The sequence below is a fragment of the Pteropus medius genome, unplaced genomic scaffold (genome assembly GCF_902729225.1).
Source record: "Pteropus medius unplaced genomic scaffold, Ma_sr-lr_union100, whole genome shotgun sequence".
In the NCBI taxonomy this organism is placed as follows: Eukaryota; Metazoa; Chordata; class Mammalia; order Chiroptera; family Pteropodidae; genus Pteropus; species Pteropus medius.
This window is the reverse complement of record NW_024349803.1, coordinates 4,449,724-4,475,202: the sequence shown is the minus strand read 5'-3', so window position 1 is coordinate 4,475,202 and position 25,479 is coordinate 4,449,724. Positions and strand designations below refer to the sequence as shown.

The 25,479-nt window shown below is 35.9% G+C and overlaps 1 protein-coding gene across 3 annotated transcripts in view; it reads right to left on the bottom strand.

The window, feature by feature from the left end:
* LOC120582065 (collagen alpha-4(VI) chain-like) overlaps positions 1 to 25,479 on the bottom strand; it is a 103,509-nt gene that overhangs the window by 38,765 nt on the left and 39,265 nt on the right. For all 3 annotated transcript variants that reach the window (XM_039837101.1, XM_039837103.1, XM_039837102.1), the window contains 10 exons: positions 24,888 to 24,966; positions 22,684 to 22,829; positions 22,425 to 22,517; positions 20,733 to 20,786; positions 13,323 to 13,394; positions 12,232 to 12,258; positions 10,736 to 10,780; positions 8,680 to 8,733; positions 5,159 to 5,221; positions 4,743 to 4,808 (listed from right to left, as the gene is read on the bottom strand). In XM_039837101.1, coding sequence (XP_039693035.1) covers positions 4,743 to 4,808; positions 5,159 to 5,221; positions 8,680 to 8,733; positions 10,736 to 10,780; positions 12,232 to 12,258; positions 13,323 to 13,394; positions 20,733 to 20,786; positions 22,425 to 22,517; positions 22,684 to 22,829; positions 24,888 to 24,966 — 699 coding nt within the window. The remainder of the gene's footprint in view (positions 1 to 4,742; positions 4,809 to 5,158; positions 5,222 to 8,679; positions 8,734 to 10,735; positions 10,781 to 12,231; positions 12,259 to 13,322; positions 13,395 to 20,732; positions 20,787 to 22,424; positions 22,518 to 22,683; positions 22,830 to 24,887; positions 24,967 to 25,479) is intronic.

The window sequence follows — 25,479 nt, the reverse complement described above, 5'->3', positions numbered from 1 at the left end:
GGAGAGATCAGTTTAAGTTAACTTAAATTAAAAACTTATTTTCACAGTTATATAAGGCATATTTCAGGTGTTCTATAACTCCATGTGGCTGGTGGCCACCATATTGGAGAGCACAGATGTAGAATATTTCCATAATCTTGAAAGTTCTGTTGGTCGGCACTCCTCTAGAGCAAACGGATTTAATTCTGGTGTTTTAAAATATCCTTATTGTAGGCATCTTTCCCCAAAGATTGTTCATTTTATAACTCCTCAGGGCTCACCATGCTGGGACAATAGTCATATTCTTCAACAAGTCATGTTTAATATTTGAAAAATATTGGTACTTCTATTTCTACCTGCATCTGAGAGGGTAGACAGAAACAACAGGTAGAAGAATGTGTCTCTGCATGTGTGGAGTGATCAAGATATACAGATGATGACAAAGGACTGGTTACAATAAGGAAACTCTAATGCTCTCAATTTTTTTTTTAAGATCAGAAATGGAAAAATTGGTAGAGAAAGTATGATTCCATCTTTCAGAGAAATGGATATCACCTGATCCAAAGTAGGGATATCTTAGACTATTATCCAGTGAAGTCACATGCTAACTCAATAAAAATATATAAACTGGGAAAGAACGTGAAATGCAGAAACAAAAACTTGTTGTGCAAAGTATTCTTTCAACTGTTATATTATATGAAATTCTGAAACAATTTCTATGTTCCATAATATGAGGGAAGTGTTAATTAAGTTATGGTGGAAATGCTTATTTAAATATTATACAATTAAAAATTACCTTTATCAAAAGTTTATAAAGTAGAAAAATGTGCCGTAACATCATTCTTTTCAAGTGTGCTAAATTTGAGAAAGAATAATTTATCCCAAATATAGAGAAAGACAAAACGATAAATCCTCATTTTCTTATATTGTAGTAGGACATTTTTTTAAAGCCCATGAGATCCTGATCTAACTTTCTCAGGGAGAGTAACTTTGCCATCAATGAGTTAGGAAAGTTCAGTAAAGTGATGGTTTTCTTGGTTACTGAAATTATTGGTATTTTTCTCTACAGTTTACTTTTCTATATTCCCAAAATGTGACTTTTATAATGGGATTTTTTAAAATAAAGTGGGTTGCGTGAAGGGAGAAGGCTTTAGATATAGCACTCTTGATATAATGAAAATTCTTTCTTAAAATGTTTATCATTTTCTCATTTCAACAATAAATAGTTTTTTGTAGCCAGCATAATAAAGGAATTATTTGAGCCAATGCTAGAACCACTGAGTAAAAGATTGTTGGGAAACAAAAAGGTACAGTCTCAGAGTATCATTGTTCAGATTAGTTAACCATCAGGAAGAGGGAAAAGGTATGTTCACAATGGATAAACCTGGTGAACACCATCTTAATCAGGTGACCAAATAAATGTACCAATAATGAAACAAACTGACATAGCGTCTCTCCTGGTGACTGAGAAGGGTATAGTATTTCTTAATTTCTTGTCAAAAATGTTTAACCTGAATCTAGTCACAAGGAAACAAATCCTAATTGAGAGATGTTTAGCAAAATACCTTGTCTGAAATGTCAATGTCATGTAAACAAATGAATAACTGGACAACGGTTGTGATTAAAGGATGCTATGGAGGCAAGACAACCATACACACTCCTTAGTCCTTGACTGGAATCCAGAATGACAATAAAAATAACCATAAAGGGCACTGTTGGGGCAAGTGTGGAAATCTGAATATGGACTGTATAATGGAAATAATTTTGCATCAATATTTTCTTGAGCGTGATGATTGCATTGTGCTTATATAGGAAAATGTCCTTGTTTTTAAAAGATATGTATTGAATGTTTAAAAGCAAAATGTCTTGATACCATCAATTAATCCTCAAATGGCTCAGCAAAATATATACATAATTACCTATGTATTTGTATAGAGTGACATAAATCAAATAGGGCTAAATGATAGCGATCGGTGTTCATTGTGCTATTCTTACAACTACAACTTTTCTGTAGATTTAAATTTTTTCAAAACAAAAAGTTGGGGTAAAAGTTATACAGGTTCAATACAGAATCTTTCAACAATTCAGAGAGTAAGGGTAAGGAAAAGAAATGCATAATTTCTGGGCGTTTCTCCTTCCAGGATAAATAGACATAGATATATTTTATAAGTTATGGTGGAAATGCTTATTTAAATATTATACAACAATTAAAAATTACCTTTATCAAAAGTTGAATAGTTTTATAATCTGGTTTTTCTTTCACTTAATATTACATCATGAATGTTTTCCTTGCTATGAAATAGTCTTCCAAATTATTTTTCATGGCTTACTAATATTCTATCATGTGGGTTTGCCATTATTTATATAAAATATCTCCTATCACTGAACATTTAAGCATTGTAGTGATTAAAAATCACTACAGTGATCATCCATGGAGCTGAATCTTTGTGTTGGTCCATGATTAGCTTCTGGATAAACTTCTAGAACTGGAAAGGCTGGATCAAAGGATGTACACATCTTAAGCTGTGACAGATACAGTTGGTGGCTATAAAATACTGTCTCCCCTTTCTTCCTTGCTAAGAAAATCTTAGTTTTGTATGAGGCAGCACCATGCCCGGCTCCAAGGGATGAGTTATGACCTGTCTAGGTCAATCATGGCAATCTCATTTCCTTTGTCACAGACTTGCTTTCTCTGGCTCTCTTAAAATGGGGTGAGGGCAGGTAGGGAGTATAGGGCCCAGTCAATGAGCTACATGAGCTATAAAGAGAATGTTGCTGGGAGTGCCCTAATGAAAGGAAAGTCCCCTTCCTTACGGCATTTTATGTAAAGGTAAAGGCAAAATTCTTAGGCTGCCAAGCCCACGGACCATGACGAGGATGGCCCCGTGGAAAGAAAGATGCTGCATCCCTAATGACATCACTGGGTTTTGATGGCATCATTGAGCTACTATACCAAACCTGGAATTACCTATTCCTGGATTATCAAACATGTTTATTAGCTAAACACTGCCAGTCAGGCCTTCTGTCACTTGTAAAAAAAAAAAAAAAAAAACGGAAACAAAAAAACAGCAGTCTAACTGATGTATGTTGCCTAAGACTGCCTTTTAAAAAGGTTGTATTGGTTGGTTTTCATTCTCCCCTGACCTGCGAAAGCATGACTGGATTTCTGTTCTTTCCCCAGTCCTAAGTATATAACAAAGTTTCTCAGATTGGTTTGAAAGACCGCTTCATCAGAGCATCTTCTCCATCCAAACTGCAACTTCAAATCTGCTCTTTGGATCTACTCAGAACTAAAACCAATGAAAGAGTGCCCCCTAGAGGGATGTCTTCTAAATTCCTAGAGTACATTTCTTAAAGCTCATGGGAGTAGAAACCACGAGCAACACAAATGCAAAAATACGGCACTGCCTCAAAGGGTTACAATTTTTTGTTGCATGCACAATTCAGGGATCCGATGTTCAAGATTAATCTTAGCTAAAGTCAATGATGGAGATCTCTGTGAGTATGAGGCTCTCCCATGGCTATTGTGCTGTGATGGAAACAACACTGGACAGTTTGTCCGGAGGCCTGAGTTCCTTCCCAGCTGTTAAACGACAAGCAATCCATGGAACCATAGCTCAATTTATACATAGATCATGACCTTTTTTCCCATGACAGCCACTAACTCATGGAAACTTTGAAGTGGTTTCTTTAATCTGCCCACCTTGCAGATGAGGAAACTGGGCCCAGATGAATTAGTTGCTGCCCTGCTGTTCTCTTAGCTCAGTCCCACAGTTGAGTGGGTTGTTGTTATTATTGAGTGGATATTCACAAGGCTCTCTAATCTCAACTCACCAAAAAGAACCCTCTCAGTGGACTTTCCAAAATAATTGTAATTAACAACAAGATGAGAAATTCTTATAACAAATCGTGATAGTTTTTTCACATAGCTACATAATAATGATCTTATTACAAACTAGATTTTATTCACGACCTGGACATATATAAAATGGATATGAACTAGCTACATTCAGGGAGAACTGATAGCCTAAGCTTTTGTCAAAGGATGTAAATTAGAAATCAAAATAAACAGAGGTTCCTTTACAGCTGTAAATATGTTGGTATGCAGACCTCATTCCTGGAAATTGGGAATGATGAGATATGAGGACGAAGACACTTAGGTTATTTTAGTCATTTTTCAGAGTCATGTATGTTAATGTCTAGGACATAAAAATCTAAAAACGGCTTCCAACAAGTAAGCATCTGTCAAGTTAACAAGTCTTTTTCCTTCTGTGATGTCTTCTGTCACGATACTTCTAGGCTTCAGAACTAGATGAGGATCCTATCTCTGAAAATGGCTAGTACCTGACCCACATCAATCAGCATCAGCAGTGATGGAAAGCAAGCCAGCAGAGGAATGACCTTGAGCATCTTTTAAAATTAAGACATCATTATAAAATTGGAGAATTTTAAAACTGAAAAGATCTTAGGAATCATTGAGTCTGATACTTTTATGTGGGATATGAAGAAACCAGGGACTAAGAGGTAAAGTGACATGTATTACTAGTGCTGTGGGAGATAAGATTTGTACAGAAAAAAAAAGAGAAATCTATGAGATGAAGACGCAAGGACAAGGAGATAAGTGGGGATTAACATCCTATCTCCATGGACAGGCTTGCTCTCTGGTTTTCTATGCTGATCCAACCAGAATGCCAGTGTTTTGCAACAGCTGTCATCTTTCCCCATGTGTACCAGTATCCCAAAGTAAAAAGAGACCATCTCACCTGATGTCCACGCCTTCCTTTTTCTCCATCAGGACCTTGGAGGTAACTATCAATTCCAGGATCTCCCTAAAAAGTAAAAGGTTGCTTACCTCACCTTTTTTGTCAGGAAAGACAAAAAAGAAATTATAGGAAGCATGCTTTTTTAAAAAACAAAGGCACCAAAGTGGACACTTTTAATTGTCTAGGCTTACTCAGTAATCCCAAATACGCAATGCAATTAAAATTCCAAACTCTTTTAAGAAAGTGAAAGTTTTATAAGACAGGTTTCCTCTCAAATCTTTTATTTGTTACAATACTAAAATAGGCTGAATGATGCCTCATGAATGAATAATTAATTGCTCTTTGCCTTCGTGCTCAAGCAAACAGTTTACAAGTCCCTGGATGAAAGCAGCATAAACCCCTCCTCCACTACTCACAGGATCTCCCCTTAACCCAGGCTCTCCATGCTCTCCAGGTTGTCCAGGTGATCCTGTCAAGCCCTTAAATCACACACACACAAAAAAAGTGTCACTTTCTAAAATCACCTATTGCCTAAAGGAAAAAAATAAATTGAATTTAAAGGGTAATTTAGTAGTACTTGAACTTTAAAGCATTCACTTACAAAGAAGTGAGACTGAGACACAGAAAAGAACACACTATTATTGGAAATTTGTCATATGATTGGCCCTAGGTGTGCACTACCTCATTTAACCCTCACAATTCAGGAATTACCCCATTTGCATATGAAGGACCTGAGACTCAGGGAAGTTGGATCCAGGTCTCCCTACTACCAAATCCCTTGACCTTGTCCTCTACTTTCTCCAAATTCTGATTCACTACTCACAGAAACACATGTCAGAATAAGAAGGCTTTCTGTATCTCAAATGTGGGCAGCATTAGCAGAGAAAGATCTCATTTAAAAAAAATGAAAAAAAGAGGAGAAAATGCTTCCAGAGCACCTGACTGCTGTAGACAGGGAACCAGAGAGGTGAAGCAACTTGCCATAACGCTATGACATGATAAGCAAATGGTGGTTTCTATTAAAACCTGTCCTAGTGGTACCATATCAGAATGCTAGTCCCCACAGAGCTACAGAGTCAGGATGAATACCTACCCCAAGAACCTTCCTCAGAGGATGTTCTATGCCTGGTTCTAGAACAGCGGTTTCCAACCTTTCTGGCACCAGGGACCTGGGCTCCCATGAGAATCTAATGGCTGATGATCTGAGGTGGAGCTGAGGCAGTGATGTTAGTGCTGGGGAGTGACTGCAAATACAGATGAAGCTTCACTCACTCTCCCACCGCTCACCTCCTGCTGTGCAGCCCGGTTTCCAACGGGCCCCAACGGGCCACGGACAAGTACCAGTCTGTGGTCCAGGGACTAGGGACCCCTGTTCTATAGGGTATATGCCACACTCAGAAAATAATGAAGTGGGGCCTTTTTCTGAGATCTGGCTCTCAGATACACAAGGAATGGAATGTTCTCTAGGCTCCAAAAGAAGCCACCTCATTATGACTTGAGACATTCTGACCTGTTTTCTGGCTGATACGATGGTAAAAGCAAGCATCTAATCCTGATGCTTACTTTACTAGGTAGGCAAATTTTTTTTGACTTCTCTAAGATAATTTTCTTATTTGTGAAACAGATACCTATCTTACAGAGTTGTTACAGGGATTAAATGGAATAATAAATTAAAATTCTGAGTACAGAGACTGGTCTATGGTTCCTACTATGATTTGTCCAACTTCTCGTCCCTCCTTTTTCTGACTCAGACACCGGCTTCCAGAGTAATCTCTAAACATGTAGCTTTGAACAAGCATCTTCCTTGCCTAGACACTGTCAATAGCACCTGATTACACAGTAGAAGAAAAACAAAACCCCTAAACATGGCATGAAATTGACTCCAAGTTACCCTCCCGCACTTTCCTCTCACTCTTTATACTTTTGATCTCATCTTCCACTCCTCTTGAATTGGATTCTTTGTTTGTCCAAACCCACTCTGAGCTCTTATAACTCTAAGCCTTTAGTTTTTCTTAACCTGGAATACCCTGTGTGTCTCTTACAGAAGTGAAAAATGTCTTGATTTTCTGTATTCCCTTGAATGCCAGAGTCCTCTCCACCCTTCAGCACCATGTTCAAATGTCACAGACCTTAGTACGGAAAGTCGGTGTCTTGCTCTCTTCTCTCTTCCCTCATCATCTGGTTGTTATTTATCCTTTGAGATTCGTCCCATCTTTACTCCCTTAATGAAGCCTTTCCGATGGCACAGGTTAAATCAGATCCCCCTGTCATTTACTTCTCTTTCATGAGCTTATCTCAGCAATAATCTTATGTCTATTTCCGTGGTTATTTCATTAATGGCTGTTTCTCTCCATAGAGTCTAGTTCTGGGATAGAGAACCCATGCCTATTTTGCTCCTCATTCTATAGTCATGCCTGAATTATAATAGATGTTCAGTAAATATTGAGGATTGATTGGATGAAGAAACACCATTCTATTTTAGATTCCTTCCCAAGTTACTATGCTCCCATTCACTCTTTATTTGCACCATTCTTACAATCTTTATCTTATCCTATCTTATATTATAGTTCTTCCTGTACAAATCTTATTTCTTTCACCAACTAATAAGTTCTTTGTTTGTTTTAACTATGCCTTATTTATCTTTTAACTCTTCTTTGTGTCTAGCAAAATGCCCTACAGGTAGGAAACATTTGACAGGTGTTTATTGAATTTAATTATATTCAATGGAAACTGAAGGCTCTCCAGTCTTGAAGGAAGTGTGATGTCCTCCACTTTCTCCAAATTCTGATCCACAAACTACAGATTGGAAATTAAACCTCAATAAAGAGCCATTTCTTGTGACTTCTTATTTCATTTATCAAGAAATCAATCCACACCTTGAGGTAAAGCAATACTCTAATTCCATGAGGGGTATAAAAATATATATATATAACAAATTTAATCCCCCTTATCTAATCATAGTACTGTGCTGAGATGGATCCTTCAGGCTGTGTTCTATAATTGGTTAGTAATGTCTGCCATAGGCACAGGAAGGGAGAACTGAGTACCTATGTCTTTCCTTACCCATAGAAATATAATTACCAGCATAAGGCAGTGTAAAGTCACTATCAAGCATATAGTACAAATAATGTACATTGGAAGGATGTAGAGAAGCGGGGAGATAGCTACAGATTGACATGGTGGATGAGGGCATCATGAAGAGGAAAGAGAAGATCTGGAAACTGAAGAAAAAGTGATACTCAAATAACCACTGAGGATGGAGGCAGGGAAAAGGCATTCCAGGATGGAGTACCTAGCATGAGCCAAGGCACAGAAGTAAGCTTGCATAGGAATCTTCAGGGACATTGAGTAGTATACTATTTGATCTGAAAGGATGTTTCTTTTTTTTATTTTTTGATTATAGTTGACATACAATATTATATCAGTTTCAGGTGTACAACATAGTGATTAGACATTTACATAACTTATGAAGTGATCACCCTGATAAGTCTAGTAGCTACCTGACACCATACATAGTTATTACGAAATTATTGACTATATTCCCTACGCTGTCCTTTATATCTCTGTGACTATTTTATAATTGCCAATTTGTATTTCTTCATCCTGAGAAGGACAATTCTTGACTAAGATTAGTGAAGAATGTGGTTGAAAGGCCTTGGATGTTAAACTAAATCATTGGCAACACGGAGATATGAAAGCTTGTGAGATAGGTAACGACAATTACAAAAAGTTAATTAACTTTATTTACATTAATTATTTCAGTATCAATAGAGTCGGGCCTTAAGTTAAAGCTTCCAAATAGTCATCTAATATTTACTGCCCTTTAATTCTTAATCTAGTACTTAAGCCACTAGATGATTTTTTCCCAAAGCTTAAAAATAAACTCTCAAGGTCAGTTTAACCAGCAGAAATATGAAAGAATACTTTCATACTTTACCCGATTTCCTCTATTTCCTTTTTCTCCAGATGACCCTGGGATTCCATGATTACCCTAAAAAAAAGTAAAAAATAAATAAACAAACAATCTCTGTTATATTAGTCACACTTTATTATTAGAAACTGTAGTCACACTCTATTAGAAACTTTTTTCTCATACTTTCAAAATCCACCCAACAGTAGAAAGCTTCTTTACCATTCTATTTCTGCATATGAATAATCCTCCTTTTGAAAAACAATTTAAAATTCCAGGTAACAAATTTTAAAATATTTTACATCCATTAATGAGCTGATAAAAAAAAAAAATCTTTAGAGTTCAGAATAAAGAGAAAGCAGGAATCCATGGAAGTAATAGCCATTGGCTGTCCTAAGGACTTCTTATCACTCACCGTGAGTGTGGTGGAAAATGATCAGCTATTCTAAAGTGGTCCTAGAAGGTAATGCCACCAAGTATACGGCAAAAACAAACAACCTTCAACTCGGGCTTTAATGACTTCTCACAGACAAAATTCAATAAAAAATGAGTTTAATCAAAGATCACAACACACATGAGGGAGACACCAAGACGGGGGAGTCAGCAGAAACAATAGACAACAAAATCAGACTTGCAATGACTATAGATATTGGAATTATCATATACAGAATATAAAATAAGTATATTTAATACATTTAAATAAGTGGGGAAAAAAGCAACTATAAAAAAAAAAGACACCAAGCAGATTTGAAAAAGAATCGAATAGAACTTCTTATAGTGAAAATTAGAATAATTTACATTAAAAATCTAACTGACAGTTGAAATGGTAAAAAATCTAACTGACAGTTGAAACAGAAGTGATAAAACAATTAGTAAACTAGAAACTGAGGAAATTATTGAGAACGTAGCACAGAAAGACAAAGAAAAAGGAAATACAATAGAGAAGTTAAGATACATTGAGGATAGAATGAAGTCTCACAAATTTCTAATTAGACTCCCATAAATAGAAAATAGAGAAAATGAAAAAGATAAAAATGTCAAAATGATAACTCACTAAGGATTTTCCAAAAATTATAGAATGCACAAATGCTTAGATTCAAAAGCCTAATGAATCCAAACCAGAATAAATAAAAAGAAATCCACACCTGGACACATCATATTGAAACTGCAGGAAACTGTGAAGATATTAAGAAGTACAAATTGGTAGCAAGAAAATAGTCACAGTGATGTAAAGTACAGCATAGGGAATATAGTCAATAATATTGTACTAACTATGGTGCCAGGTGGGTACTAGACTTATCAGGGAGATCACTTCATAAATCATATAAATGTCTAACCACTATGCTGTATACCTGAAACTAATACAAAATAATAATAAATGTCAACTGTACATGAAAAAAAATTATGTATGTATATACCTTAAAGTTAAAAAAAAAACTGCACAAAACTAAAAACAAGGGAAATTTTATAGCAGCCTGATATTTTTTTTTAAGATTGCTGACCAAGGAACAACAATTAGTTTGATAGATAACTTAACTGCAATAATGAAAGATAATAGAAGACAGAAGAAGCCAGAAAAATATGAAATTACATTTTCAAAGTACTCAAAAAAAAAATAATTGTTTACCCAAGAACTATCTTTCAAGAAAAAGGATAAAATAAAAAGATTTTCAGGGAAATAAAAACCAGGAGAGTTTATGTACCTCATTAAAGGAAATTCTAAAATATGGCCTTTTCATATTCTTTTGAAGGCATCGGTAATAGTAATAAATATGAGGGTAAAGCTAGATAAGCATTGGCTTATAAAACAATAATAATAGTGTCCAATTGGTAGAATTTAACAACAACAACAAAAGATGGAAATAAATACCAGACAATAATATGTAATATAGGACGAAGCTGATCGGAGCTAAGTTTCTAGGATCTTGGTATGTTGAGGATTAGGACAAATATATAAATTAATGTTTGACATTATTGGGCATGCATGTTAAAATATCTAGACTAATTGTGAAAAGTATAAAATAGAGAGTATAAATGTCAAGCTAGTAGAGAGGATGAACATAGAATGAGAACCTTTCTGTACCTGTTCTCCATCCAGGCCATCAACACCATCCTCACCAGCGCTGCCCTGTGGAGCAAAGGAAGATGGGAATGCTAGAGACAAGAGGACCAGATGTCCATAGTTATTGCTTTGATGTTAATTTCCTTGCTAATTTTTTTTTTTTAGTCAGGAGAATCCAGACCTTTCAAAACAACATTCATATACTGCATTCAATTACTAAAAAGCAATGATTATTTTCTTTCTGAAATAGTCATTAGCATTATATGCTGTTTTTCCCAGCAGTTTCAGAGGCCAAAGAAAACGATAAGAAAAAAAAAGAAACTCAAATTTTGAATGGCTAGAAAGACTTCCTTTTAAAATTCTGCACTGGAAACAAGTAACTCTTTATGCAAAAACAAGACTGAATGAAACTTTTCCCACTGGTTGCTTGTTAAAGATGGTCCTTTTGTCATTGACTTTTTTTTTTTTTTTAAAGAAGACTGAAAAATATGACTGAATTAATCTGCAAAATGGAAACTTGGATGGTCTCTGATTAAAGAGGAACTAAAAGGGAGTGTATCCATATGTGTGCATTCAGGGGGATTTACAATAAAAAAAAGCTCCTTAAGAAAAGAAATGAAAACTAGGGCTAAATAGATGATAAGAGTAAAAGCTGGCAGCTGCATAGTGACATCTCATCGAATATGCCATCACTTTCAAATTATGGGCCCTTCACTTTGCCAACTATCTCAAAATGACAGTTAACATATTTATTTTAAAGTATCTTTTGAAAAAAGTTCAGAGTTTTACAAGCAGAAACAATACATTTTACATGTATAGAATAGTCGGTTTACTCCTGCTGCCCACACGAGGGAATCAAATATCAGGCACTTTTGAAAACTAAGTATAGCTGAGTTAGTGCATGAACATAAGCATATCAAACTCTCAGACTAAAGTTACATGATATATTTGCCACAGGCCATAGCAGGTGAATCAGTGGTACCAGAAGAAACAAGTAAAAAAAGCTTTATGAGCCCTTGTCTCTTTTGTTCATCACTTTGCAACCACCCCCTTGCATGATGTAGGGAACAGAGTGTGTACCTAATAAATATTCTTTGAATAAATGAGTGAAAAAAGGGATACTTTGCTTCTGAATCTAAATGTAAAGTTATTTCCTTATTGTGCCAGTTCCTTTCTTACCAGCCCTGTCGTAGCATCCCTCTCCCATTTGACACCTACTCTGCCCAGACCCTCCTGACCACACCTTAAATTCAGGACCAACACTTCCAGATCATTAGGTGATAAATATGGTGGCTCAATTATTACAGCGTTAGCAAGGCTTAAGCCTGAAATACATGTCTTACAAATAACAATTCTTTAGCATGGCATTTTAACTGTTAATATCATATGACATAACCCCTCATATAAAAGTTTTAAGCCCCACCTCGCTCAAGCAAAAGAAAAGTGACTGAACTCAGTATTCTGTTTCCAAAAGAAACTGCTCTCCAGTTTAAAAAAGAATAAAGAAGGTCACCTACCTTCTCTCCTGAAAATCCTCTCGCTCCCTAAAGTTAGGAAGAAATAAGCTTCAATGAGACTTTTAAACCATTGTTTCCTTTAGGAAACCACATGTTCCCTGACTTCAAGAAAGAGCAATTATTAGATCAAAATGAAGATTTCTTCTTGAGTGGCTGTAACATACCTCACAGCACTCTGATTGCTGCTGCTCTCTCTTGTTTGTGACTTGAAGAAAATGATACTTTGTAACTCCTCACATAGTAACGGTGAGCAAGAAACAGCAGTGACCTGCCATTTATTATTATAAGTCATATTTTCAAACTAAAATGAGAATACACTGGCCAACAAACATGAGGGGGCCTCCAAGAAAAAGAAGACAAATTAATTAAAAGAATAACTTATTAAAATACACAGAATATGAGCACCGTGGTCAGATAAAAACTCTCTATAGTATTATAAAGTTATAGAAATTTTTTTCTGGCCTTATTAAAGGAGATTTCTCTAAACATAGAAGGTTAAGAGACATTTAATGAAACTATTTTAAAAGGTGCTTCACCTATTATCCCTTTAGCCTTTAAATTTTCAGTGTGTCAAGTTCACCTTCCAGTTGCCAGCACTGTGACTATTCCAGAGGGTTTTTTCTGGTGCCAGAGCCTGTCCACACACAAGATAGGCCAGAAATGCTGGAGAATTATTATCCCCTAGCAGCAGCACTCAAATATTGCCTGACATATTTGGTGTATGAATACCCCAGCTCCCACACTCTTTAAGTGGGAGTTAACATTGAGGTGCATGTTTGACACTGGCTGCTAGAGTTCCTCAGCAGGACTAAGCTCTGTCTGCCCACAGTGATGATCCAATTGATGATGTACCCTTTTTAGGCTACCTGCCTTCCTTGTCTAACTTCTCTACTCCCTACTAGTGTTTACTGAGATGGCTTCCCAGTAAACTATTTGCACTTGATTCCTTTTCTCAGGCCCTGCTTCTGGGAAACCCTCCATTTGAGGAGGAGCCAAGATCCCAAAACTATGTTGAAGAATTAAGGTTTTCCTCAAACTCAAGAATGAAACAGAGATAAGGAAAGAATTTCACAGCTCGAAGTTACGCTTACCTTAGGTCCCCTCACACCTGGGCATCCTTCCTCACCTCGGAGTCCAGGAGAACCCCGGGGGCCTCTTTCTCCCTATGAGACAAAGATACACATGGAAATGGTCAAGCAACTATTTCTGTCACTGCCCAACTGATTCAAACCAACAATAATGACCATCAGAATGACTAAAATGTGACAGTTCTTACAATTACCTCCACATCCTCAGAGACCTGATCAGGTCACCTGCAAGGCAACCAGAATGTTCATCCATCAACTGCCCATATTGATGATCCCAAATCATACAAAACCAAATTATCTGTATTTTTTATCAATTCAGTCAAGCCACATGGGCAAAACTTCAGCATTCAAACAAAACAGAGGTGTGTCTGAACACGTCCTTCGGCCAGTTAAAATTGGATGGTTGTCTTATGGCCCCACAAAGAAGAAACCACTATTTAACTTTTTCTCTTCTAGGTGGAATCCTTCCCATTCCTAAGGTATAGATCATTTGCCACCACCTCCCCTTCTGATACATTATTGTTGTTTTTGTGTTATATTGTTTCCTGCTATATTGTGAGCTTCTTGGAAACAAGGACAATGTCTGGTTTATTTATCTCTGGGTTTCCAGCCCTAAGCACAGTGTCTGGCACACAGTAGACATCCAATCAGGATTTGAAGAATGACTCCCTGAATTTTATTAATATCATCTTTTGACCTAGAAATTGGTTAAGAAAGGTAATGGTAGATATTATGCCTTTTGTCAAACTGATTAAATACAAATTAGAAAGTACTGTATATCCCATGAGCTTTCATCAAAACAGAGTCTATAAATGTAACTTCTAACTTTGATTTGCTGGGTTGTGTAACCTCCCTACATAAACTGTCCCAGACAGTAAAAAGGAACATGGTAAAGTGAGAAGCACTCTGGATCTAGAATAAAAGGACCCGGGTTCAAGTCCCAGTTCTGTTTCCAACTTATTTTGTAAGCTTAGACAAGCACATGACTCTATGAAATACGATTTTCTCCATTTATAAAATGCGGAACTGGATAATACAGATTCTAACAATTCAAGGATTGTTGCATTGAATGCATGAGATACTGTATTGAAAGTACTTCGCAAATCCTATGGACTGGAAAAAGGAAGTGTTTTATACTTAACAGACAAAGAGATAAAGAAAAAAGCACAGTTTCTGGCATCAGACAGTCATGAGTTTGGGCACATCTCCAACCCTCTGTATCTGACCTTAGCAAATCACTTACTGTCTCTGAGTTCCTACTTTCACCTTTATCAAATGAAAGTATTAACACCTATCGATAGGATTGTGATGAAAATTAAATGCCATAATGTATACAAAATGCCTAAACAGAACCTAACACACAGCAGATGTCAAATAAATGTCTGCCTTCTCCCTTCTTCCTAATCTACATGCATATTTAGATTCAATGTGTGGTGTTTAATTTTCATCTGGAAAATTTAATTCTAACATATTTACTGAACTATATTGCACTATGCAGTGTTATCAATCATGAACGCTTGGTTGTTGTCTTAAAAATAGTTGCTATACACAAAACAAATGTCCCTGGTAAAAGCGGGGACACCAAGGGAAAAAATTTACAATTTTATTTTTAACAAAACATTAAAAATAAACCCACTCTTAGAATGGCTATTATCAAAAAAAAAAGAAAAAAGAAAAATGTTGATGAGGATGTGAAGAAATTAGAACCCTAAAGCACTTTTTCATAGAAAAGAGTGCAGTGCTCCTGAATACAGTATGGTAGTTTCTCAAATGAGTAAAAATGGAATTACCATATTATCCAATTATTTCGCTTCTGGATGTATATCCTAAAGAGCTGAAAGCAAGGTCTCAAAGAGACATTTGCACAGCCATGTTCATAGCAGCATTATTTGTAACAGTTAAAAGGTAGAAGCAACCCAAGAGTCCATTAACAGATGAATGGATAAACAAAAGCGGTGTATACCCACAATGAATATTATTCAGCCTTAAAAAGGAAGGAGACCCTGACATGCTACAACATAGAAAAACCTTGAAGACATTATGCTAAGTAAAATAACCTGAAAAACACATACTGCCCCATTCTACTTAAGGAGGCAACTAGAGTAGTCAAATTCACAGAAACAGAAAGTAGAATGGTGGTTGCCAGGGGCTGGGGAGAGAGGGAAATGGGGAGTTAGTATTTAATGGGTACAGAGTTTCAGTTTTACAAGAGGAAAAAGTTCTGGAGATGGATGGTGGTGATGGTTGTACAACAATGTGAATGTACTTAATACCACTGAACTAACTATACACTTAAAAATGGTTAAAATGGTAAATTTTACATTAGGTGTATTCTACCACAATTAAAAATTGTAAGAAAACAGAAAAAGAAAAATGAGAATAAAAAGGAAAACAAACCATTCTTATGACTTCTATTCCAAATTTCTAAAGTTTCAGTTGCTGTACATACATAATTGGGTACGTGTTTTCCCAAAATTAGTCCTCAGAAAAAAAGAGTATTCTTAAATTTGAGTCTTCACAAAGTTTTTTATATTTTGTGTACTCTCTCTAATTGACTTCTCTCTTTACTTTGAACAGTATAATATTGACACCCCATCAGTGTTAATTTGAGATATTTTGGGAATGTTTATGGAGGTCACCAACCAGATCAGTTAAAAAAGAAAAAATAAGAAGGCAAAGAAATATAACAGATTACTTATTTATTATATTTGAGGGTGAAACCTCACAATTTCAACTGTTCGTGATTATGCAAACATGACTCTTAAAAATCACTTTTATAAGGACTAGAATTTATGATTACTTTTTAGAGACCACAAAAATATTCTTACAAGAAAAACGAGGCAATAAGTTTTGAAGCTGGAAATAAAATAAATAAAATTTGTGATGACAGATTTCATAAACAGAAATCTCAACAATCGTTTATCTTAAATAATTCAGACAGAAGGGAATACAATAATATGCTCTAGAAAACTGGGTGAGATGTTCCAAAAAGTGACTCCAGTAATGCTGAAGAAACTGATATAGAAACTACATGGGAAGAATTTTTAATAAAATCGTTGATAAAATATTATTGAGAGAGAAAAGCAGAATTTCTCATTTAATATATCATTTTACATATAAATTTTTAATGTGTAAAAGAAGACTTTAAATGTTTCTATGTAACTAAATAAGTTAAACATTATAAGTAGACATTTGTTTAATTCAATTACATCCCTAAAAGTCCATATATTCTAATTGGGCAAAAACATTTTTTAAGGTGTTCTCATGAGAAAATGGGACTTTACTTATAATGGGCACATATGTTAAATTGTTTTAGAACAAAATTTGAGCATACTGTGTTTCTCATTCGGATATCAAGCTCTATCATGTTTAAAAACTGGTCTCCCATTCACTCACAGCAGTTGATGAAAGTAATCGATTATAGCCATGATTTAATGGAAAAAAATAACCTCAACAGCTTTTGAACCATGCGGGGCTGGTTCAAGTTACTTTATGAAAAATGAAAATAGCAAAAATATAATACAACAATAATAATATCCTGTTTTGTAGATAAAATGTATACAAAATATTTAGGCACATATGAAGCTGTGAGCAAATATCAGCTGTTTTTGTTACTGCTGAAGTTACATAACTATTTTTTGTCACCTTAGATAATCTGACTAATTTGAAATATAACTAAGTCTTTGATGTATAACCAACACATATGTAAATCGCCATCTCATGATAGGTAAATTTTGAAAATATATAGAATTTGTGAGTCTGGTAGATTGTATTTCCCAAAGATGGCCACAACGAAATCTCCGCAGCTCTTCTGCTTTGTGACCCTGCCAAGCCTCCATCAAGAGGAGGAGTCTAATCTCCCAGCCTGCCTCTTGAGTCTAGTCTGGATTTAGTGGCTCACTTGTATCCAATAAAATGTGGCAGAAAGTTACCACCTGACTTCTGAGGCTTGCCCCAGAAGTGTTGTAGCTTCAGCCTTCAGGTCTTCTGGAATGCTCACTCAGGAGGAGGCTTCCCTGCTGTGTGTTCCCTCTTAGACCCAGCCGCCATATGCCATAAACTTACATTTTGGCCTTTGTCGTGCCAGCCATCCCAGCAGAGCACCAGAGGGCGAGAGAGGAAGCCATCTCAGCAGTTAGAGGTCCTCCACCTCTAACGGCCTAGTCAGCTTATCTGAGACCCCAATACCCCACTGTTCCCTTTTCACTTTCCCCATCCAGATTTTGAGGACGTAATAAAAAATAATTTTTGTTTTACACCAATAAGGGTTTGGTTTTTCTTGGGGGGGCAGAGGGCATTTGTCCTAATACACTTTCATTTTGAATCTACAAATTATGAGTCCCATTATGAAACTTATACATCTGTAGAGGAATGTCTCCACTGTTGAGCAAACCAATAAGATCTGCTTTGCTGGAATATGACATTAAAAGCCATTCAGAGGATAATATATTTTTAAAATCACCTTTTCTTATGAGAAATGCAGGAAAAAGCAAGCAAGACCTGCTAGAGCTGCGATGGGTCTAGTCCAAATGGAGTTGTGCTATAAGTGTAAAATACACGCTGGATTTCAAAGACAATATATTTTAAAAAGTAAGATGTCTTATCAATTTTTATATTAATTACATGTTGAAATAATTATATTTTGGATATATTATGTTAAATAAAGTATATTATTAAAATTAACATGTTTCTTTTTACTTTCTTTAAGGTAGCTACCATAAAATTTTTAAAATATAAACAGTAGCCCCTCCTTGTTCCCCAGGGGAATACATTTCAAGACCCCCAGTGGATGCCTGAAACTGTGGATAGTACTAAACCCTATATATACTATGTCTTTCCTATACACACATACTTATGATAAAGTTTAATTTATAAATTAGGTACAGTAAGAGATTAATGTAATTAATAATAAAATAGAACAATTATAATAATGCACAATTATAATAATAAAAGTTATGTGACTGTGGTCTCTCTTAATATATCTTATTGTACTGCACTCACCTGATGTAATATAACAAAATGCCTACCTGATAAGATGCGTTTGCAGTTTGATATGCAATAGCATAATTAGCACCAATTTCTTTTCCTTCTTCACAATTCCACAGAAGACTCATTCTTACCATAGATCTTAACAGCCTAAGCATATGATTTTTTTCCTAATTAAATTAAGAGCTTTCCCTTTTTCACTTAAAGAAAGCACCTTATAGCTTCTCTTTGGCATATTGGAAATGCCAGCCTCACTACTCTTGTGCTTTAGGGCCATTATTAAGTAAAATAAGGGTTAACTGAACACAAGCATTGAGACACTATGACAATCAATCTGATAATTGGGACAGCTACTAAGTGACTAAGGAAGGAGACTCTACAGTATGGAGTTGCTATACAAAGAAATGCTAAACAAAGAGATGAGTCACCTTTCAAGAGGAACAGCTCGAGATTTCATCACACTACTCAGAATGGCATAGAATTTAAAATGCATGAATTGTTTTTTCTGAAATTTTCCATTTAATATTTCAGATAGCAGTTCTCCACAGGTAACTGAAATCTCAGAAAGGGAAGTTCTGGATAAGGGCAGGGCTACTATATGTTGCTCACTATGTACTTCTAGCTCTGAACTTGAAAGTCTTTATAAAAATATCATGGTTTTAGCATGTTAAAACAGTAGAGAAGTGAGACAAAACCAACTCCTACACTAGACAGACAAGGGCTTGTTTATGCTGTTTGTCTGGAATTGGTGGCAATGATACTGATGGGTTGGTCAGACCTTAAAATATTCGGTTAACTTTGGCCAGGCTCATTGATCCACAGGCCAAGCAAAAAAATAATATAAAAATTAAAGGACATTTTAGAACATCATAAAAATGAGAAGGAATATTTTCACCACTCCTAAACAAAATAGCAAAAATTCACAATTTGTATTTATGACTGTATTTCTAATGCCTAAGACTATGCTTACTGAGGCAGAATAAAGAAAGAAAATTTGAGCAATTCTTCCATAAGTGTGATCAAAGAAATGGATCAGCTTACATACGTCTCAGCAGCTGCATTTTTCTCTAAGTTCTGCTTATTTTCCAAATTCAGGCGGCCTAAATGTTCAGAATAATAAAATTGCTCCAAGTGGAGCAATGAGAACATTAATGCTCGTATATACCAGTAATTTAAAAAGTTTGGTCCAAGGACCCCATCAGGTACCCAAGACCCTTTAGGAGGAGTGCCCACAAAGTTAAAACTATTTTTCCAATTATACTAAAGTGTTGTTTTCTTTTTTACTCTTATTCTCTCCCAAGTATAGAGTTTTTAAGGGGCCACATAACAAGCGATAACCCCACAGACTGAATACAGAAGCAGATCTATGAATCTAGCTGTCTTCTAATAAGCTAGCCATGAAAGATATTTGAAAATATGTTTTAAAATGCTGCTCTCCTTACTAATTATATTTTGTTTTGAAAAATATCATTATTTGTTATAAAGGAATATTATTTATATTAAGGGTATATTTTTATTATTTTGAAATAAAATAAATAAATCATTTAATATTCTCTGTTTTAATTTCTCATATGGTAAATATAAATTTCTCATGTGGTTTCAAGAGCAACCACATTAATGAAAGCTCCTCAAGGTCTCCAATAATCTTTGCGAATATAAAGGCATCCTGAGACCAAAATGGTTGAGAACCAGTGGTATATACAAATCAACTTTAAAATAGACACCTGTAGCAAAGTGGTTTTCTATAATTTAAAATTAAGTGAAAACAATGGAGTTTTTTTTAGCCTTTTGTTATTTATATGATGTAATAAAGATGATCACTACCGCATCAGTCCCCTAGCTAACAATTCTTTCTATAATATACATTTTTCTCCATAGCCAATCACATGCTCAATAACTTTCCCTTGCCCAGGATGTATCCAGGGTTATATGCAAACCACCAGTAGGAAACTATAACCCCATCACCTTTTCAGCCACTCAGGAAGGCATCTGAGTGATTTTGTTATAAGAATGGCCTTGATTCTCTTCAATTTATTTTATTAAACCACTTACAAACATGGCTACCTCATCAGTAGTAACAAATTACCTACAATTTAGCTCACGATTAACAACTACTATTATATTAACAACTACTATTATATTTATGCACGTTAGACACAGACCGCTTTTTCAGTTATCTCGAATTTACCAATTAAAAAAGAAAATGACCATGTTTCCTCATTAAACACCTTCTAGAGACTATTTCTTCACAAAATTTTCCACCTGACATCTGTTACAATAAATAGTCATTTTTATATAGATATTTTAAACCCATTTTAACTGGCATAGTCAGAAAAACTTTCATAACAAGTGCAATTAAGTATTGCTGATTATAAACCCATCGTACCCTATTCTTTCAAAGAAAAAAAGGTAAGATTTAGTACTTACATGTTCGCCTTGTTCACCAGGATGACCAGGTAATCCATCAGAACCCTTCTCTCCCTGAAAAGAAAAAAAAAATCAGAATAAATAAATTGGATTCCAAATTCTTCATTTCTCAGACCTAGGTAAAATAAAAATTGTTACTAATAGGTACCCCCATCTCGCTGAGTTGACATTTTATTGAGAATTTACTAAATGTTGAGCGTAATGAGCAGAGACATATAGAAACAAGTATTATTGGCCTTTCCTCCAGTGAAAACTTGAATTACCTGCTTGTCTTAATAGTCAATACAATAACCTATTTTTATTTTGCTAAAATACCTTTCAAGCCTTTCTCTTGTAAAAATCCAAACCAAAACTAGTTTCTAGTTACATGTTTAAGGAAAACTGCTATTCTTAAAGAGACCTTTGACCTTGTTTTACAAAATGTCAGTAAGCAAAGTTGTTATCACCCGTATTATGAGAAATAGCTGTTTACTTCTGTATGACTCAGCTATTTAGTCTCTTTTTTTCCACTTCTTCTTAGATATCTAAACACACAAATCATTTCCTCCCAAGGGAGTTTGGCTTGACCTTTTCTAGCTAGATTTGTTTATTCAGACTAAAAACTGGTCAATAAGATATGGGAGCCATATTTGTGATCAACAAAGATATGAAAATCAAACAACAGAATTCTAACTAACAGAAAGAGCAGAGAAGTCAAAAATTCAAAACACTCTCATCTTTGGCCTTTGAGGCCTTAAGTTGGGAAAGAAAAAAAAAAAAAATGTCAAGAGATTCCAGAGTTTGATTTTCTGATTCTGATATTTTTCTGAGTCTGATATTTAAGAACACGAAGAGGGAAGTAATCTAGTGCTGAGGCATAACTACAATTTATTTTTCAAAAAGTAATTATACACATTATACTGTTCTAAATTAAAAGATTGATCCTCAAAGTCAGTAAGAGCGCATTCCAACGACCTGATGGAAAACCTTACAAAGAGAGAACGTAAAAAAATGGGCAAAGCCAAGGGGTTTGGTTCAGCCTTACATGTGGATTTATTATAATACTCTCAATCATGAAGCTGTTGAGAAGAGAACCTTGTGTCCTGGATATCTGAGGACCATTTCAAATGAGATATTCTCCCTTAAAAGTATGAAGTAGTAAAAAATAAAAAAAAAAAAGTATAAAGTAGTAATTTTCCCGTCTCTTAACCCTCAAATTAATAGAGAGTTGCAAATTCACCACTAGTGAAGCAGTGATACTATCTTTCATTAGAGTTTTATGTTATAAAATAGGATGATAGCTAGGAGGGGAAGGGTCAGCAACTACTATAAAGAAAGCAGATGTTGGACAAGCAAAAATTTTGTAGACAATTAAAAACTTCTGTGCAGTGAGAGAATCTATAAAAGTATTTGTCAAATAAATTAAGTAGGCAGCATAATAGTCAGAAAGTGGGACTTGGAGTCAGGATGACATAGGGGGCTTACATTCCAAAATGCTTCTTCATAACCATGGGACTTTGGAAAAATAATGTCCCCTCTCTGAGCCTCCATTTCAAACCTATAAAATAATATTTACCTCAAAGGTTTGTTAAGAGGATAGAATTAGAAAAAGTATTAAAGACAAAACACAGAGCCTGGTATGTAGCCGTCCACAGTCATCTATCTGAAATGTCATCTCTCTCCCTCTCCCATCCACACCCAACAAATTCTCACCTTCCTCCCAGGCCTCCCACCATCACCTCTGTGCCCGTCTTCTCCAAAACACTTTGTATACATATTGCAGCATGTTCTTTCCACAATTGTATCCTGAAAGACAGAATCCATATCACATGGGTTTTGGTTTTTGTGTTTTTTTTTTCATCTCTTAACCTAGATCACATTACACACTAAAGAGACAAAATTCTCTCAGGGTTGTAAAAATTATTAGAAATAATAGGCCCAGTGAAGGATGGTATTTTAAAAAAGTACTTACAAGTTGCTTCAGTAAGATGTTTGGGAGAGATTGCAGTGTGATGCTCAGAGGTTGATTATATGCAAATCCTCTGCCAAATTCTAGCATCTGAAGCTCTTCTAATTTATGCACACCTTCCAGCCCAATAATGAGCAGTCCAGAGAATCCTTCAAGATACCAACAGGTGAGCAATTTACTTGTATGTCGTTTGAATGGTCTGTCTTCGTTTTGGACCCAGATATTCATTCTACTCTTTCTATTTCTCACCTGTCTTCTCTCAAACTTCATGTTCATTAAAATCAAAACTGGCTCATGGTGTGCCTTCTTGAAGAATTGGTCTGACACCTTTCAGTCACACTAACTGAAAGTTAAGCAGCTAAATGGAAACACAAAGGACTCTCGTAGCTCTCTTACAGTCCCTAATTTTTATTTCATAGAGGCTTTTCACCCACTATTATTGTTGCTACATCCTTTAAACCCATTCCTGAAGTAGATATGTGGTTTATCATAGAAACGGTGGCATGCATTGGGACTGTTCACAAATATTCTGGTTCTTCTCCTTAAGGGCATATGATATATATGATTTTACTACTTTGGAAAAGTTATAGACTCTCATTAAACTTCAATTCCTTACTTGTAAAAATATTATCTATTTCATGAAAGTTAGAACAGTCCATATGGCTTCTCTGACCAATTAAATGCGTGCAGAGGGATATATGTCACCCCTGGAAGAAATTTTAAGTGCACAATTTGCCCCATTTCCTTTTCCCTGCCATAGGAATAGACACTTCTTTCAGCTTCAGTCCTTGAGCAATGAGCATAAGGGGTAGATGAGTGGGCATGAGGCATAAAATGAATACGTTCTTGCTACTTTAAGTCACTGAGATTTGGAGGTTGCTTGGTATTGCAGCATAATTAAGCCTATTCTACTGAATCAGGCACTAAAAGATCATCTAGATTTATCCACATAACAGAGAACGAATGGACAGGGATAAATTTCAAATTTGGCTACAAATCATTGTTTGCAGAATTTCAGAACAAATGTTAGTGTTAATATTTTGTAAATTTGTAAATTTGTATGAATAGTAAATTCATACAAATACACACACATAAGCTTTTCTCTATTATAAAAAAAAAAAGCTGCTAAACAATCTTCTGGTTAAAAGTTGTTATACATATCCTTAATTATTCCTGAAAATAAATTACTGAAAATGGAATTGCTGAACTAGCACATAGGCAAAGTTTGCGGTCTTTTGTCTTATATTCCCAATTCCCTTTCCGGAAATGGTATAACAATTTAAACTTCCAGTGGCAATTGATTTGATAAATTTAGTTGGGAGGAAGTTGTCATAAAAATATTCCAGCACATTATTAACCAAGGGAAAACATCATCCCCAGAAGAACATGTTGAACATATTCCATTGAGAAAGGAGAAGGGTGAAGGAGACTTCAACAAGTCAAGTTGCTGGTTGTTCATCCTGAGTTTGCTTGACAGCCTTTATGTGGCACAAACTGATTGGAATGGCCAGAGCAAACGGGCCGTTGTCCAGGTGGTACTACCCAATGAACCCAGATGAGGGAGCTGGTAGGCACTGAAATGTAACCAGCTCACCCCTTACCCAAGCCAGATGTCTAGACACAGGCTTAGAAGTACCCAGAGCATTGGGCATCTTTTCCTAACTTCGCAAAGATGATATACATACTAGCAGCAGCCTTTGGAGATGTTGAAGGAGGAAGAGTTAGAGAGCAAAAGAGGGAGGAAGGGCAGTGGGAAGAGCAAGGCTCAGGTTTCGGCTGCTTCCAGTGTCTAAGAAAAAGAAACATATGGACCCCAATGTAGCCTAAAAAAAGCAAATGTAGCCCAATGTAGCCCAAAAAAAGCACCCATTCACCATGAAGTAAGAGTTGCACCTGCACGCTATCCCCCATCCTCAAAAGCGGATGTCAGGCTGGTAATTAGTCAATCCGGTCTCAGAGAGGCCCTTCATCAGTGTCAGGGATGTGGGTCTCTCAGCCCTGAACAGCCCTCTGATTCATACTAAGAGGGAGATGGGTATCAGCCTGCTGGGCACCGAGCTCCTATCACATGCATTGGCACACAGGAGCTTTAATACAGTCCAGGGTCATCTGGAAATCTGAAAGAGCATCTGCGCGCGGTAAGAGAAATGAGGCCCACGCAGAGCAACTCGGCGCCCTCACCGCGCCGGGCAACTCTGCGCACTTACCTTTGCCTCGGAGAAGCTCGGATGTTTCCTTCAGTCTCTCTAAATCATCATCCAGTCCATCTGTAAACACTAAAAGGACCTGTTGTTTATGAGTGGGCAGGAGAGGTGGGGAGAGCAAGGAAGGAGAGAGGGAGAAAAGGAGGGAGGGGAAGAAGGAAGAGGGCAGAGGGGGAAGGGAAGGAAGGAAGAGAAGAGAGGAAAGTTAAAGGAGACGGATGCTGTAAGTTGCACATTTCTTTAAAATGTTAAGGGTAAGCTTAGCTTTTCTGGTTGCATCCAGTCTTTCACCCTGTTCCCTCTGCCCATATGTTACTCATTTTACTCCACATTCACTTTTACTTCAACTTTCGGAGTGGGGGGGGGAGGGGGTGAGGGCGGTGCATGGAGGGGAGTTGAACCAGCTTAACATGTTCACTTAAAAATATCTTCCAAAAATTGTCTTACAATATTTATCTTTATCAGTGTAAAAATATCAAAAATTTATTGCATTCTCTACAATTGAAATGTGTTACCCTTACAGAAAATTTTAATTTTAAAAAAATGAATTATACTAGTCAAGAAATAAATTCTTTGAGGGCATGATTGAAGGAAA